The following is an 18,093-nucleotide window of genomic DNA, read 5'->3' on the forward strand; positions in this document are numbered from 1 at the left end:
GAACTCAATTATAAACTAGAATATTTATTATGAGAATAATAAACTAAATGCTTTATTTTTAAAATAAATACAGCCATATTTCTTTATCTAATTTCTTGTATCTGAATTCTTGTTACAATGAATGTTTTTTAATACCCATCAATCTATCCAAATTGAATAATCTCAGTATAGATTTCTCAGAAGCTTGAATCCTTGTAGGATCCTTATTGATACCAATTTCAATGGTACAGACATAACTCAGAAGACAAACAGATTTATGTTACATGAATGAATGCATAACTGTAACATAAACAAATAAAAGAAATCTGTCTTTTCAGTTATACCTGTTCCATTGAAATTAGTATTAATAAATATCTTTCACAGCATTTTATCTTAAAATATTTTTAATTTTTACATTTAAAAATTACCAATACAACTTAAAATTTTTTACAAAAGTTTTAAAAATGTAATATTTTAAAAAATTATTACAGATATAAACTACTACACAAATATTACTTAATAAGTCATTAACATTGAAAAATAAGTTGTATTTTATTTATTATTATAGGATCCAGAATTATGACATCTGGAGTTACATAGCACTTTAGTTTTCTTACACAATCAAATCTGCTAACACATCTTTTGCAGTATTACAGTTACATTAAATTGAAGTCTCAGCCTACTTGGATCTGTTTTTGTTTGTTTTTCTAAATTTCTTGATTTATATTATCAATATTTATATAATGTTGCTTATAGGATTGAATTTGATTTTGGACATAAAGACCATCCATCAATGATTTCTTCCTTTGTGCCAGTTTTGTCAAATTCAAATATAAGCATTAACATAAAAGTTAATCAGTATGGCCAAGTAATAGAGTGTCTGAGATATAATATCAAATATTTGACAATGATTTGATAAAAATATAATGGGATCTAGAAACTTCTGTCAACTAAGGCTGCACCTAAAATTGCTTATTACAAGCTGGACAAAGCTTAGAATTGGAAACTTAAGCTTTGCTAATTAGCTTTGGGCAATCCTGGTTTTCCTGAGCAGGTGTTGACACAGGGTTTTGACTGTAAAGTATACAGTCAAAACCCCTGGCAGAAAATAAATTTTAGAAGTTGCAAACATGATCCAATTAAATAATATTAGTTTAATATCTTTTGTTTATATCATTTGGTCTGTGGTAAAATTGGTTTCATTATATATCATTTTGCTTAATGTCTTAATTTCCAAGAACCTATTGATGACACATTAAGTGAGGACTTGCTATACTTACACATATAAATTCTGCCTGTAACAATTATCTATATAATTTCACTATTCCTAGAGATATTTGAATAATAATTAGTTCTTGCCTGGATTTTATCACGCTGTTTTCTTTCTTATTGTATTTCTAGTTCTTTAAGTTTTGGGATTTTCATAAATGTTTGTTCTTGTGAATTATTTGGCAGATTTTTAGAAGTGTATGAAAAACACAGAAATTTGTAATTTAAGCATTCATTTCATTTAAATATCTGTGGTGATACTATTGAATTGTATTCAACTTTATCATAAATATTCATATGAAAAACTACTTAAATTATCAGTTTTAGTGTTTTATGTACATTTCAAATTTGACTTAAAGATTCAGTAAAAGTTACATTCTGGATTATGTCTTCTTTTATTAATAGTGAAAACAAGTAAAAGCAATTTACTTTGTTGTGATTTAAAATTTAGTGTACAGAGTGGTTATAATTAAAGTTGACCCTTCAGACCTGTGTAGAGCCCATTCTCTTTGATGTATTTTGACGAAACTTGGTGTATACATTATATGGAACATGGGGAAAAGCAAAATGCAAAAAAAATAATTCAACCATAAGTCCCCACAACCATAGTTCAAATCTGTATGGTTGTGGGGATATCTATAGAGTCTATAGAGGAGGCATACAGACTCTACCTGAATTGAAAGCAAGCATAATATGCCATATTGCTGCAATTTCCCAAGAAACCTATTGGGCTACTGTTGAACATGCTGTAAGGTGCTTTGAACATGTGATTAACACAAATGGATTGCATATTGAACAAATATCACGAATAAAAACCTTTTGCGTGTTTCCATTTTGTGTTTCTTGTTCTTCTTGCACCATTTTTTCACCTAGTGGTAGAAATTTGAACTAATTATTTTTTGCATTTTGCTTTTCCCCATGGTGCATATAATGTATACACCAAGTTTCATCAAAATACATCAACGAGAACGGACTCTATACGTATAGGTCTGAGTATGGCAGCTTTAATTATAACCACCCTGTATATTGAATGCATATAGATTTAAAGTTCGATTTTTATTTATTTATTTTTTTTATTTCGATATGTTTAATGTCTAATGTTTTCGTATAAATTACAGATTTCAAATAAAGGAGTTTCGGGTCTACATCTTGATTATGTATTATGTAATCAACTGGATATAACTGCTATTGAAAATATGCAGATTGTTTGCACAAGTTGTAAAGCTAAAGAAAAAGCAGTTGCTCGTTGCACAGATTGTGCAACATTTCTGTGTTCAAATTGTGTTACAGCTCATCAGTACATGCGCTGTTTTGAAAATCACAAGGTAATATCCATTATTAATAATTCAGTTTTACTTTGTATTATATTTTATTTTAAAGTTTTAAAGATCTTAACTCTTTGAAGCAGATGGTATGTGGGTGTCCCATTTCTTTAAAATTAGATCTTATTATAATTATTAACTATATAGACTTGTTTTTGGATAAAATATAAAAGTATGGTTACTATTTTATAACATTTATTTGATAAATATTTTTTTTTATTACAATTGTATAACAGCATTAAGTTTGAAAAAATTTTCTGAAAAATATTTTCTAGGTTTATTTTTTTTTAAATAAGTAAACTGAGTTTTTCTGTCGCAATAGTTGTGGAAGTTGTTATTTTTAGAGTTGGGATAATCCCAGTGGGTTCTTTTTACTTGAAATATTGACATGTAGGATTTATCACTCAGGTAACTAATTGGTACATTGTTGTCCCATTATGTATGAAGGGACATTATTGTTACATATTACTATAGCAGTGATTAAAGTTTCTGTCTATAAGATTTGTCAATGTGTATTATGTTCTTTTTTAAGTTTATAGTGTTTGCTGTATATTTTTACTGAAGTGCTCTTTACAACTTTTTAATTTCAATTTTTTGTATGTACACATATATTGGCTTTAGTGGGATACCTTGTAAATTAACCTTACTGTTGGTTTCTGTCTTTTACTTTGTATTTCCCACTTTTTCTGGTAATGTTAGTTTGTGATTCATTTCAGGTCAAACTTTCAATGAATAATCCTTATAGCAGCTAATATTTTTTACGTGAAACATTCAAAAATCAAACTATGGCAAGTAACAATTCAAACTTTCATTAGTAATGTTGATAAATTGTTGTTTGCTGATCAGAGTGACAAAGAACAATATGATTTTGATGAAAAATATATTATAGAGAGAAAGGAAAGAAAGATAAAACAAAAGTTCCCAAATATTGTGCATATCTACAATGAATTTATGGATGGAGTGGACTTCATAGACAAGAGAAAGGTAACTTTCAAAACTGACAGGGAATCTAAAATAAAGTATTACTTTAGGTTGAATTTTATTGTGACTTTTCAATGATCTTGATATTTCTATGAACAATGCCATCATTGTTTGGCAAATACTCAACCTAAATTCAAAGATGAAGTCCATTGACTTCAGGAAATCTCTTGAATGAGGACTTATCAGAATCTGTTTAAACAAGAACATGCCATCTAAACTTTTACCCCAAAAAATGGAAGAGAAAAGATAGCTGGGAAAAGAATGACCACTTACCAGACACAACATGCATGAAAAAATTCTGTCAACAATGCACCCAAAGGAACATTGTTAACCAAACAAATGTCATCTGCATGACTTGCAAGGTTAATTGGTGTACAATTAGCAACAAAAACTGCTTTCAAGCTATACATGAAAACTAATATTATGTGTTCTTTTTTTTAATAAAGACTTTTTAAGTCATAAGTCCATTTTCCCATATGTATCTTCAAGGTATGTGCTTTTGTACTATTGATATATTGGGACATATTTGTCTCATGCCTTATTTTTACTTTCCTGGCTGTTATACAGAGGGAAAGAATGGTGATCCAGCAAAACATGACCACCCAGATTTTTACATTTTCGGACTTAGGACACCCTGAAACATTGAGAGATACAAAATTATTCCCAAAATTTTTTTTTCATGTATGGATGTTAGTGTGTATGGGGCAAGATTTTGTTCACCCTGTTTGATGCTTCATAATTCCTGTGCTTTTTCTCAAAACTTTCTGAAATTTTGCAGGTTTGTTTAGGGAGATTGAAGCTATTAAATTTTGATGTTTAAAGGTTGATGGGGTTGGGAGATAATGGGGGTCGTGTGTATGTCCAGTAGGGTCGGACTTGATGATTTTACTTATTATTAGCATTTACAACTTTTTATAAAACCCATCCCTACCCTGAAAATTAAGCTTTTTGCCATTTTATAATAGTTAAAAATACAAAAACTCTTAAAATAAAATATGATAACAGATGGCTCCACCAAAATTTTAAATGTTGCCAGAAAGTTGAGCAACTCATTGTGGATTTTTTTTTCTAAATGTATATTTACTACATGTAACTTTTAAACCTACAGTACATATACTACATTTAACTTACTTGTGCAAAAAAAAAAAAAAACTTCAAAATTTTTCATTAATTACAATTCTGCTTCAAAGGGTTAATTCATAAATGAAATATTAAGGCAGGGTTTTCATAAAAGTATTAATGTAGTTAAAATTATATAAAGTAGGAAAACATTTAACCTATCCTGTGTTGAAATTTTTCATTGCATGTGGCCACCATGTTGAATTTTTGTTGATGTTAAACCTAATGAATTTTGTTTTTTTTTAAATAATAATCATGGCTACTGTATCATTAAAAATCATTTTTTTTTATTTTTCACAAACAAAATAAATATATTGAAAAATATAAAAACAAAAAAAATTATATTTTGAAAGTTCATTTTATTATAAAAAATTATGACGCATAGTGACATCTAGTATCAAAAACATTCCAATGCAGAAACGAGTATATTCGGGGTCAATGGTTAGGTCAAATGAGGTCAACACGAAAATACTCTGGAACAACACAGGGCAGATTAATAATGGTTATATTTAGGGATGGATACATAAATATGATATTTTATTTGGTAATAAATATGTAAACATTTTTATTTACTTTATATTATTTAAAGTGAGAAATATGTTTTGTATAAAATAAATTAATTTTGTATAGCGTTTTTTTAGTAACTGCCATAAACATGTAAACACACACAAACAAACACGAATACATACATAAATATTGCATGTTTCACTAATTTTGAAGTTTTTGATAAAATTTTGAATTTATGATAAAATAAATATGTAATGTGCATCTAATATTAAACATTCAATTTAAAATACTTTCAAAGTATCTGTAATTTGTAAATCTTTTTGTTTTTATTGCAGTTCATTAAATTATATCCTATGTTAATATATAATGAGAAAATGGCTTTAAATCAGTAAATCAACATACAATTTATGATTTTAATATTTTATTAATATAAATACAGGTTGTGTTCAAAAAGATTTAGGAATAGGCATGTAAAATAAAAAATTATCAAAGAAAGTATAATTTTTCTAATTTACATTGGTCACTTTTGTGCATTTACTTGATGGCATTCATAGGACTAGCTCACATGTGCTTATGTAATAGATTTCATTTTCATAAAAAAAAATAATAATAATTTAGTAGAACATCTTTTACACACTTTGTCATGAAAGATCTGGAAGAACAAAGAATTATGGTTGGTTGGTTCTAGTTTTTTGGCACAAGAGCCATATAGGCTATGCTGCGCCATCCAAAGAATTATGAATTTACTCTTGAAGGATAAACAATTAATCAACATTTTTAACTTAACATTTTATGGCAATTACACAAAACAATCTTTCTGAAACAACCTGAAAATGGCGATAGAAAAATTAGATACTTCCATCATTTCAATGCTAGGCTACATACAGCCAGTATAATCATTACTTGGTGAAAAGGAGAAAATCATTAAGGCCTACAACTAGTGATCAGACAATACCAAAATTTCTCTTGATTCTGATTTTGCTGAAAACTCCTAATTCAGATACAATTCTTGATTTCAATTCTTTTGAGTACTTTCTAAGTTTGTTACATAAATTCAGAAAAATTAATGATTTACATTACATGGGATACATTCAGTAATTAATAAACATCAAGCTTAAGAATGAAAAATGATTGGAAATCCAGAATGAATTTTTTGAAAGAAACCAAAAATTCTCCATTTATATTTGAATATGCATACTTTTATTGTGTACTACAAAATGAACTTTTAATCTTATTTCAAATAAAGTTAGTTTTTGAACACTACCCTCAAAGAAATTACAGCTAATGATTATGATTAAAAATTGCAGCTTAGCATTGTGACATCATCAGAGGGCCAGGCTTCAATTTTTAATATTTTTAAAATTAATTTAAAATATATGGTCTCCACTTCAAATTAATAGTGTCTTGCCTCTGTACATTATACTTTTCCTGTTAGCAATAGAGTTGTGCTTGTTATCTATCTAACTCCTTTCAGGGTCAAATATTTGAATTGAAATAATGTGACTTCCAGTTTGCATCAGAAGTTCATACATAGTTAATCATGGCTGCCTGCTCCTAAGTTTTCCATATCTGGTCTCGTCTTTCATGTATCTTAATCTGTTCTTGAGATTAACCCTGGGTTAGGGCAGTGGGGTTTTTCGCCACCCCAGATGCTTTAAAACTTGCACTATTCATAGATTTTGCAACTAATATCCGTTTCCTCTTCAGTAGCTTCGTGATTTATGTATAGAACACACTCAAAAATTTGTATGGTAATGCAGAAACTCCAGTAAGAGAACGACGACAGTTTTCAGTGCCAGTCACGTTTTTAAAAATTTTATAAATATTTATTTAGTTTTTTTCAGTTTTAAAATAACTATAATTTGAGTACATTTATTATTTATAATATAGATCAATTATTTTTATTCTCATTTTTTATTATAAGTTTATTTTAATTAGTTTTATTCCCTTACAAATTCAACATGGCTGACTTCGAAAAACACACTGAGAAAATACCAAGCATAGCAAGTTGCTTGTCAGTTGCATTGAGTGCCAAAGTACAATGAATCAGAGTGACAATTATGTTTGAAAAAAACAATTTAGATTTTTACTATTGGTTTAATGTAATGAGTTTTGATACATGTTGTTTTGTATTTTCATGGATTTATGAACTAATGTAATATGTAATCATACTTGAATATAATCATATGTATAATGAGACATGCCTCTACCAAATAAATGACTAAAACTTCATGCATTTTTACTTACATGCTTCATTGACAAAAATAAAAGTTGGGGTGGTCAAAAACCCCACTGCACTAGTGCCAAAAAAAAACTCACTGCACTAACCCAGGGTTAAGGAAATACAAATGGATAGACAGGAGTGAAATTTATAGGTCTACAATTTTTTCAAATTGCAGCTCATAAAACCTAAAAAAATTTAATATTGAAAAAGTAAAATTGGGGGTAACTCCATTATGAAGTGACAGCTATCAACACAGTTTCCTTTCCCCATATAATTACTCTACATATTACATGCATACATGTAAGAAAATGCTTGATCAAGCATGACAGTAACTTTTCTCTTTCAAAACAAGTTGTGTTAAATACTACAGAACTATCCCAGCATGGCACATCTCTCCTAAAATGGGGGCAGTTAATATTGACCAAATGCACTCTCTCCATCAGGCTGCCTATACAAAATAAAGGAGTTTGCCATGGAAAACATTGCCACATGTATGGGATGTGGTGTACTCTCTGCTTTGTCAACATGAATGTTTTCAATAAATTAATACTTAATATTGTAATTTTAAAATGTTTTAATTTTCAACTGAAACAAATAATGGATTTACTTATTAAATGTGGAAGAATAATTTTAAGAATTGGAAATCATGATGACATTTGCTTGATTATGATTCTTGAAAAATGTTCAGTTTTTCTAATTCTGATTCTAATTAATCATTCCATCACTACTTATAACAGTCCTTTCTAGAACAAAAGCAATGTTTTGAAGAACAATATATAAAATTTTCATTATATCTGATAGTAGTTTCTTTGCAAGAACCTTGCTGTTTATATTTAATGAAAAACCAGAATCTGGTGTATTTCATTAACTTTGTAAGTATAAACAGTTAATAAAATGTGTGTTCTAGTGAAAACATAATTTACATACACCAATAACTCAGTAAAGTATACCAAGCAATATAATGTCACCAAAGCATATTAATATTAATTGTAGTCTCAAGAAAATATTCATAAAATAAATTTAACAAATTTTTTAAAATAATTTTTGTCATTAATTTGATCATCATCAATTCAAGCATTGCTGAGTGTACCATTATAGAATTGCTGTCATAAAGTTAATCATGACCAAAGTTTTCTATATATTGAGTCTTCATTTTTTATAAATTTTTTCAACTTTATTCTTCCATTGGCAAACTTTAATTAGAGAAAGCAAAACTGCAAAAGTCTCTCAATCCAGTGATATGTTCTAAATGATGGAACATTCCAAATACGTTTCACATAAGTTCAGTTTTTACTTGATTTTTGACAGTGATGTAAAGTTTTCCTCTAACTAAACAAAGTGCATCAAAACTAAAAGCAAAAGGAAATAATAACAAAAATTTTAAAAAATTCAGGTTTCATCCTTACATTACTATCACAACTTGAATTTTTTACAGATGTGGTCTGAATAAATTTATAACACAGTAAAACTCATTATTTCGAAACTAAAGGGACCAAAACAACAAGACTGAATTACTTGGGTTTGAACTTTTTTTGAATCAGATTTTTTTTTTTTTGTAATTCTTGAAGAAAATTGTGGCATTATCTTATATAATTTCATCTGTTCAGTTACAGATGCATTAATATTACTAGTTATTACTTACAAGGAGAGGGTCAAATGTTTGGATCTCTGATTTGAACAAAACTTGGTGAACATGAAGGTATAAACACATACAGATCTTTGACCAAAATAATAGGACCCATTTCTCAAGTATTTCCAAAAAACAAGCCTATGAAAATTGAGTGTTTAGCTTTTAAGTCTTTGGAAGTTTTGCATCTCTTTGGATGATGATAACTGAGTGGATAAAGCTCTTGGCACTGGAGGTATACAATATAGGTTCCAATCTATACAATTTTAGTGTACACACATATATTTAATCAACTTTGGAATTATTAAAACAATAGAATTTTGCAGAAAATGTCCTGCATAATTAAATGACAGATTTCTCCCATGAAAATAAAAAAATTATTTTCATTGGTGATGCTGTACAATGCCAAAATGACCTTGAACAGACGTCCACAAAATCAACAATGTATAATTGGTAAAACTGAAACCAAAAATGCCACTTGGGCATGGAAACTTTTCTTATAAACATGTAATATGATGGAAGATTTTGAATTATGCAATTTTTTTTCAGGTTATGGGACCAGATAATGACTTTTAATTTAATTGTATGCTTATTTCAAATTATCCAAACTAAACTATATGCTAAATTCCATTCTCTTGGCCATGGAGTAGACTTGACTTTGAATTATATGATACTTCAAATTATCCAATGTCAAAATAACAAGGTTTTACAGTACTAAGATTATTCAGTCTGAGTATTGCCTTGGATACTAAAGAACATCATTCATTGTATTAAGAATTGGATATAGAGTTTGAATATTAGGTTATAGCTGTATTTATCTTTTGTGCATAATACATTTTCAAATTTTATTGAAACATAACCCATTTTGGAATTTGTTTTTAACTGATAGAAATAACAATTTTTCTAAAAATGTGTGTATTATGCTGCATTTTTAATTCCATCAATATTTATAAAATAATCTTCTAACACCTTAATTTATTAACTTCACAAATAATAATTGATTTATGATGTTTCTGTGTTTTTTTAAATATTGGAGAAAGTTTTTTTGAAGATATTGTTTGTGTTAGTTATATTTACCATTATTAAAAGAAAGTTTTTCATTGATAAGAATTATCCCTTTTTTGAATTTGGGTTTTTGTAAGTTAATAAAAAGATATCGTGGAATTTATTATAAGAAGAAATTATTTAATATTTTAGTGAAATTAACTTTCTAACAACACTAGGATTTATTTTCATACATAAGATATTTTCCAATAATTTATTAATTCTCAAGTTAAAAAATAATTTTTTTTAAAAATATAAATTCTTTCTACAGTTGCATGATTTTTTTAAGCAGAAATACATAGGTAATTATTTTTTGTCATTTTTCTTAATATCTTTATTTAATAATTTCTCCAGATTTTAAAGCATGGTATATCATGATTACTTTATTGGTTACATCAGTTTTGTTATAACATGCCTTCAGCCCAAAGTTTGTTTCTCTGCTACACATATTTTACATTTAAAATATTGCATGAAAATTTATGAACAGAGAAAATCATTACTACATTTTTAATTCACAAAAAATTAAGTGATGCTAAATACAACTGAATTGGAATCAAAATATTTAATCGGTAACTATTTAATGAAACAATGATATTATAACTACAATAAAATATTTCTTGAGTTAAAAATTATGCTTGCTTTTGGTTAAGAAAAGTTAAAAAGATATAATATTTTTGTGTGTGTGTATATGTTTGCATACATTTTTCTTGAAACATTGTTATGCAGCTAAATTGATATATAATTTATTATATTAATATAAATAAATATCTGAAGACAAAGTCCACCCAAACAGGACCACCATTTATTAACTTCGTTCCAGGCTACACATATTCTTGGTGACTGACCTTTCTTTTTAGGCTACTTGCTGCCAAAAAATCTAAAAAGTCCTTTTAAAAAACACAAAAAATATATCCATTTAAAAATACAAAACAAGGAATTTTGACATATGGATGGCTTCATGGTTTCCATCCAGGGCCGGATCATCGCATAGACAAATGTCTAGGGCTCGGTCAAACTGTCTATTATGAAAAGATTTGTAAATAAGATAGTTTACTTTTCTGAATTTTTAAATAAAGTTTATTCATATTTATATACTTATTTTTTTTAAACTACCTTGGCTTTTATTTAAATTATCTTTTTCATTATTCAATTAATCTTTCATGGGTAAAATATTATTTTATTTAAATATTAACCAAAATGGTTAAGTTAAACAATTAATATTTTAAGGTAATATTGTTATTGTATAACAACTTTTGTTAGACATTTAATAAAATAAATTTCAATTTTTTTAAATTTATAAACAAACTGTTTAAATTTTTCTAGAAAAACTAAAATTTATTGTTGTACTAGCAGATAAGCCCAGCATTGCTTGGGCAAAAAGTAATGATAGTGAAGGTTAAGATTATTACATTATAGCCAATCTTACTAATTTTCACAGAATGCAAGAATTAGGTCCCCTGTTTCCAGACTAATTAGAGAATTTTTAGATGGGTCTAAAAATATATTTGATTTCCTGCAAAAATGCAAATTACCACATTTGCACCTGTAAATCTTGCATGCCACTTTCTATTAACACTTCCATTGTTAACACTTCTCCCCACGGAGGAATTTCGAAAAAATCTCTTCTTAGTTAGTGTACATTCTTGTGACATATCCTAACTGTGTACCAAATTTCAACTTTCAATTCCTAACCGTTTGGGCCCTGCACTTATTATCATCATCAACCATCTTGATTATATATATAGATATTAAATATTTTTATCAATAAAAATTTTAAGATTTGTTTTAGTTTTTCGTATTATTTAGTTTTGCTTTATTTATTGTTTTATATTTTTTGTGAGAGAGGGATAGGGCTGGTAAGAAGAAAATGTCTAGGGCCCCAAAGAGGGTTAATTCGGCTCTGTTTCCATTCATACCTTCTTGGAGGTGTTTCGTCTTTTCATCTATGAGGAAATGACGCTGGAAAATGTAGATTGTAAAAGCTGCTCCCTGGTGACAATACTTTATAAACTTTCATTTGTAGATTTTTGTTCAATGACAATTATATTATAAATAAATATCTGAAGACAAAGTCTGCTAAATTATTATATTAATAATTTAACTGAATAAAGTTGTAATATACTAGATGTACACTTTTTGAATGTCCTGTATTAAACTGATACATGGTTAAATTATCCAAATTTAAAATAAATTGTGGTAAATATATTTAAAGAAACTGTCATGTGAGGACAGAATGGGACCATTTGCTCATTTGCTTCATTTGTGTGCTTGCTTTTATGTATATTGTATTGCGGTGTTCCAGTAGGAGTAACTTAGCTAAGTTACTCACATTTTTTTTTATGATTATTTACAATTCACATGAATTTAAATTGCATGGTAATCCCAAATCCTTATATACTCCTTAATCTTTATATAAATTAACCTATCGGATGTTTAAATGTTGCCTGTGATTCCATATTAAATTTTTGTCGATGTTAAGCCTAATGAAAATTACACGTTTTTGAAAAGAATAATTGTGGCTATAGTATCATCTGAAATTATTTTTTTATACAAATAAACATCACACTAAACCCGATAACATTAAGCCAATACATCACCATTAAGTCGTAAATAATCGTTTATATCCAAAAGTTAGCCCGATTATTTACGGCAGTTGGTGATGTATTGGTTTAATTATTTTTTTATTTATCGCAAACAAAATAGATATATTAATAAATGTAATAACCAAAAAAATTATATTTTGAAAATTAGTTTTAATATAAAAATTATAACGACTAGCAACATCTAGTTTCAAAAACATTCCAATGCTGTAACAAGATAGCGGGTCAACTGGTCGAGGTCAGAGGTCACAACCCTGAGATATCGTGGGAATAACACAGGATATGTTAAGAAATCATTATACAGTAAGAAAATTATGCAATTTAGGTTCATAAATTTTTAATTTTATTAAAAGTTAGAGTTTGAATTTCAAATTCTTATTTTTGAATTTGAAAACTCATGTGCTTTTAAATCTGAAATTACTATTACATCTGTAAACTTAAAAGTTTATTATTAATTTAGGTAGTATCCTTTGAAGACATGAAATCATCCAGTGATGGGATTGCAATTCATAAACCAATAACATGTTCAGCACATTCAGGTGAATCACTGAAGTATTACTGTCATACTTGTGAGGTAAATCATTTTTAGTATTTTCATTTATGATGTATACATTAATATTGGTGGGGATTATTATTTTTGAGAGTAGTCAGTTTGGAAATTTTATTCTACAATATGATTCAATGTAACTTAGGTTCTTATTTTCATTATAATTTTAAATTATCAAATATTAGATATTTTTTTTTATTATAAATCTAAAGATAGTCATTATCTTCATAAAATATAAATACAGTAAATGCAAAATTATAATAATTTTAAACTTAGAATTTAAAAACAAAATTAACAAAATGTCTTAGGTATACTTGCAGAATCATTATTATACTTAGTCTTAACTTTACCTACCACAATAGAGCCTATGAGTGTGTTTTTATTGGTGGCACCCATAAGCTCTATTTACATGTGTCATGGTGTTCTGTAGTTTGTAAAACTTGTTTATTGATGAAAGAACAGAACACCATATACATTTGGTTGGAAAAGTTGTTAACACCTATATGTTAACGACTTTTTCTTGTGTTAAATTTCCATGGAACCAGTAGAATGATATAATAGCAACATCATCGCCACTAATAAAAAAGCGTTCATAGACTATTTCGGTAGGTTAAGTTGAGACCAAATATAATTACAAATAAATTGAAATAATATTTTGTAATTCCAGTATATTATAACAGTAATAGGTCTGAGTTGCATCTGTCACTTTTACATTGTTTCATTATAAAATTTTGTAGTTTTAGTTGATCTGATGATGATTAAACAATCATCAAACGATATATTAGTTAAAAAAAATTGTTTTTTTGATTTATACAGCACTTATTTCTGGAATTACCAAACTTATTTTATAAACTATCTGACAAAAATGCTTTGTGTAAGAAAAAAGAAATTTGTCAACTTTATAACATTCTGTTCACAGAAGAGATGTTAAGAATTTGTTGGCATTACCATAAATAGATTAAAAAAAATTTTATGTATTTATAGTATTTTCCAGAATAAGGATGGATTGATGGGCTGGATCTTGAATACATATACTCTGTTGTCATTGCTAAGCAATGTTTAAAAGAATGATGATTGAATTTTCAAAAAAACTTCAAAATTTAAACTTTTTTTTATATGGTGGTATATGATACATTTTTGATTTTTACTTTTCTGGCTGTTATAACATGGAAAATTATCGTAATCATGTCAAAATTGACCCTCTGGATATTTAACAAATTTTGACATTTTGAGACTTCTGAACCCAAAAGAGTCAAAAAGGGGAATTTTGTGTGTTTGTCTTTTTTGTTTAATATCTCACAATGGGGGGGGTAAAGATTAAGAAATGAAATTGTGTGTGGTATACAAGGCACATTGATGCTATTAAATTTTGAAATATGGAACTCGGGGCTGGGGAGATAGAACAGGATTGTGTGTCATGTCTCAAGTTTGGGCACTAAGAAGTACAAAATTATCATTTTGTTTAGGCCTATTAGGCTAATGACCATAGCCCATCAATGACATAATATATAATTTTTGAATGGGTCTGTTACATGTTTATGATGACCTAGAGATGCTGAGAAAAGGTCTGGGTATTGATGTTTAATATTTGTTATACTCTAACTGCAATAGTAACATTACCTTGAGTCACTTTCATGCAAGAGAGAGTACATATTGGATTCTCATACAGATGTTTCTTTGAAAATATTTGATTAATAACAGTGATTACTCATGCATTTTCTACCACCAGACTACCTCATTCTGCTGATTTTAATTTGTGTGAGACTTAAACAGTATGGTTTATTAAGGACATGTTGCAAATTTGAGAAGCTTGAAACTATAGTACATGTGAGAAGCATTGCAGAGGATCTGTTATAGTTGGTCATTGAATGTATTGTTCACCATCATCAGATTCTAAACATGTTTTGCAATTACCCTTTGCTACATGAAAACAAGTGGATATAGATTTGCATTGCAATCACAAGTTTTCTACTTTGCAGTCATTTCATAACTCTGTAAAATCACATGGATCAGTTTCTGCAACCAGTTTGAGGGCAGATTTTCATCTTCAAGTCTTGCTTGAAATCTAGCAGATTGTAAACATTCCAGCCAATCTGAGGACAGTAAAATCATTGAACATTCTGGCTACCATTTTCTCTGTTGATGTTAACTGATCAGTTAACCACATATTTTAACCAATAGGGACATTTTTAAGAAATCTGTAAGGAAAGTTGGTGAAACAGAAGCAGAAAGTAAAAACTTTTCATGAATTATATGGACATTTTTACAAAAATATTACTTTTTGAATTATGCAGATTTCACTTACTTGATGATTGTGAAACAGACTTGGAGACCAAACTGAGTAGTATATCCTTATTGCTAAGGTCTCTGTACAAGAGTGTTTTGTAAGAATAACATGTTTGTTGCATGCATTGCAAAAGTACCATAATGGTGAGTTTTCGATATTAATTTTTTTTATGGAAATGTTTTTTGCGTGTCCTAAAATTTCACCTGATTTGGTTGCATTTAGATTGCTGAATATCTCTCGCATGGTATTTTAATTATGAGTACTCAGTACTTATGACTGAGTTAAAATTAATCTCAGTTTGTTTTGATTTGCTCTTATAGTATTGTTGATTATCAATCATAAAGGAAAATGTGATGTGAGAAGACCATCTCCACTGCATCCTGTTTACCATTTAGATAATACTACTGCCATAAAGGGTGACATTAGTTATTGGAAACTACTGCTCTAGTGTATTAAAAACAAATTGCTGTTCATCTAAAACATGCTGCTTTAAACAAATCTCTTTATACCATTTGGTCAATTTATATTTTGTATCATAGAATTTTATAGTATTTCATAGTTTCTGTTAGTCTTGTTTTAAATATTATTAAGCAATATTTAACCTATAAGTTATTACACATAGTTCAATTAAATAATAATAAATCATGATAGAGAATATTTTATAATAGGTTCCCAACTCTTTTGCTTACTAGACCTTTTTAAAGTCAGATATAATTTGCTAACCACTTGATATAAAATAAAGATAAATTACTAATAGGATGAAATTGAATAGAAATTAATAATAATAATATTTTGTAAACATAAGTTAAAAGTCAAAATTATGTGAATTACTTCCTTAAATTTAAAGATATGTTAGTTGTTATTATATATAGCATTACAGTAGAGCGTCATTTATCCGAATCAATTGGGGACTGGGGTTGTTCGGATAAGTGATTTGTTCAGATAACCGATTATGTACGAAAAAATATATTAACCTATTCAATGTTGAAAGTGTTGCTTTGTGTTGAATTTTCATAGATTTTAAGCCTACCGAAAATTTTTATAATAATAATCGAGGCTATTGTATCGTTAAAAATTATTACTTTATTTTGTACAAACAAAATAAATATATTGAAAAATATAAAAACAAAAAAATTATACTATAAAAGTTAATCTAGTATCAAAACGTTCAATTCAGCAGGACACAGTCCGACTGGAAAGCTTTCGGTTAACCGACGTTTTGGTTGACCAGCTTTCGGATAAACGACACACTACTGTATTTTTTTTTATATTTTTAAATAAAAATTTAAAAAGTTTGTCCAGTGACTCTCCAAATGATCTCTCATAGTTTACTGGTCTTAGGTAAAACTGATCCCTCGGTTTGCTAGCAACCAGGTTGATAACTGTTTTAGAATATTCTCTAACATCAAGAGTTATTGTTATTATAGTTATAATTTTATGGATAATATGTTTCATTCAGTTTAAAATATTACTAAAAGTTGATTTGTTTTAGGTACCAATTTGTAATGAATGTATGGTAATTGATCATAAGCAGCCAGATCATCAGTATGAACGAGCATCAGATGTAGAACAAAAACACCGGGAAGAATTGGAAAACTTGATGACAGAAAGTAAAAGCAAAGTTCAGTTTTGTGAAGAAGCGACTTCTGTTCTTCAAACATGTTTATCTGAATTACAGTTGCAGCGTGATAATGCAAAATCTCTTATCGAAGTAAGAGAGAGATGAATTTATTGAATTATTTTTGTTGTTAACATAAATTTAAAAATTGGAACAGTTAAGATGTTGTTTAGTATGTTGAAAATTTTCATATAGTTAGGTCATCATTTATCTATTAATAATTCTCAAATATTTGTTATTTTGGAATCGGTAGGAAGATATTGCATGATAATTATGAAGTTTTAGTACCAATATAATTATAAATTAATTTTTTAATTATAGGATTTGTTAAATTAGTTTCATATATGTTCATATAAGTTTCATAATTAGTTCCATATATTGTAAAATACACATGTATAGTATATGTGCAAATTTCTGTGATGTAATGCTTCATGACAGTAGACATTAAACATTATATTGCAACTTTAGATATTAGCAACAATGTAAAATTAATAGTTTTGAAGTAATTACAAATATTGAATGGTAAAATGTTTTTCAAGTTTATACATTACTTATTCCATTTAAATTGTCTGAAATAACACTATTCACATATTTTAGAATAAAATATATGAATGATTTTAAAGTGAAGATATGATATGTATATATGATAAAATGAAAAAAGTGACAGTTTAAGCAAACAATTTCTTTTTATCTGTACAGGAATAATAAATCTCTGTTCAAAATATCAATAATTTGGAACAAACTTTTTTACTATTTGTGGTTTTAACACTATTTATTTTGAAATAAATTTATATAAAAATATCTTATAAAAAATATGCTTATTTATATAAAATTACAGTATGCTAGAGAGATTTGGTGCATGCATTAGCAAATTGCCAATTTTTAACCTTTGTAGTGTTTATTACTTTTCAATTGTATCTTATTTCACAGAAAAGTTATTATATATCTATATCAAATGATTGTATAATC

The 18,093-nt window shown here is 27.7% G+C and overlaps 1 protein-coding gene across 1 annotated transcript in view; it reads left to right on the forward strand.

Moving 5' to 3' along the window:
- The window catches only part of mei-P26 (meiotic P26), an 82,578-nt gene that overhangs the window by 30,878 nt on the left and 33,607 nt on the right, over positions 1 to 18,093 (forward strand). The window contains exons 3-5 of the mRNA XM_067268358.1: positions 2,367 to 2,573; positions 13,133 to 13,246; positions 16,999 to 17,217. Of these exons, the coding sequence (XP_067124459.1) occupies positions 2,367 to 2,573; positions 13,133 to 13,246; positions 16,999 to 17,217 (540 nt within the window). The remainder of the gene's footprint in view (positions 1 to 2,366; positions 2,574 to 13,132; positions 13,247 to 16,998; positions 17,218 to 18,093) is intronic.

This window comes from Centruroides vittatus, unplaced genomic scaffold (assembly GCF_030686945.1).
Source record: "Centruroides vittatus isolate TY-2023 unplaced genomic scaffold, ASM3068694v2 contig_3254, whole genome shotgun sequence".
NCBI lineage: Eukaryota > Metazoa > Arthropoda > Arachnida > Scorpiones > Buthidae > Centruroides > Centruroides vittatus.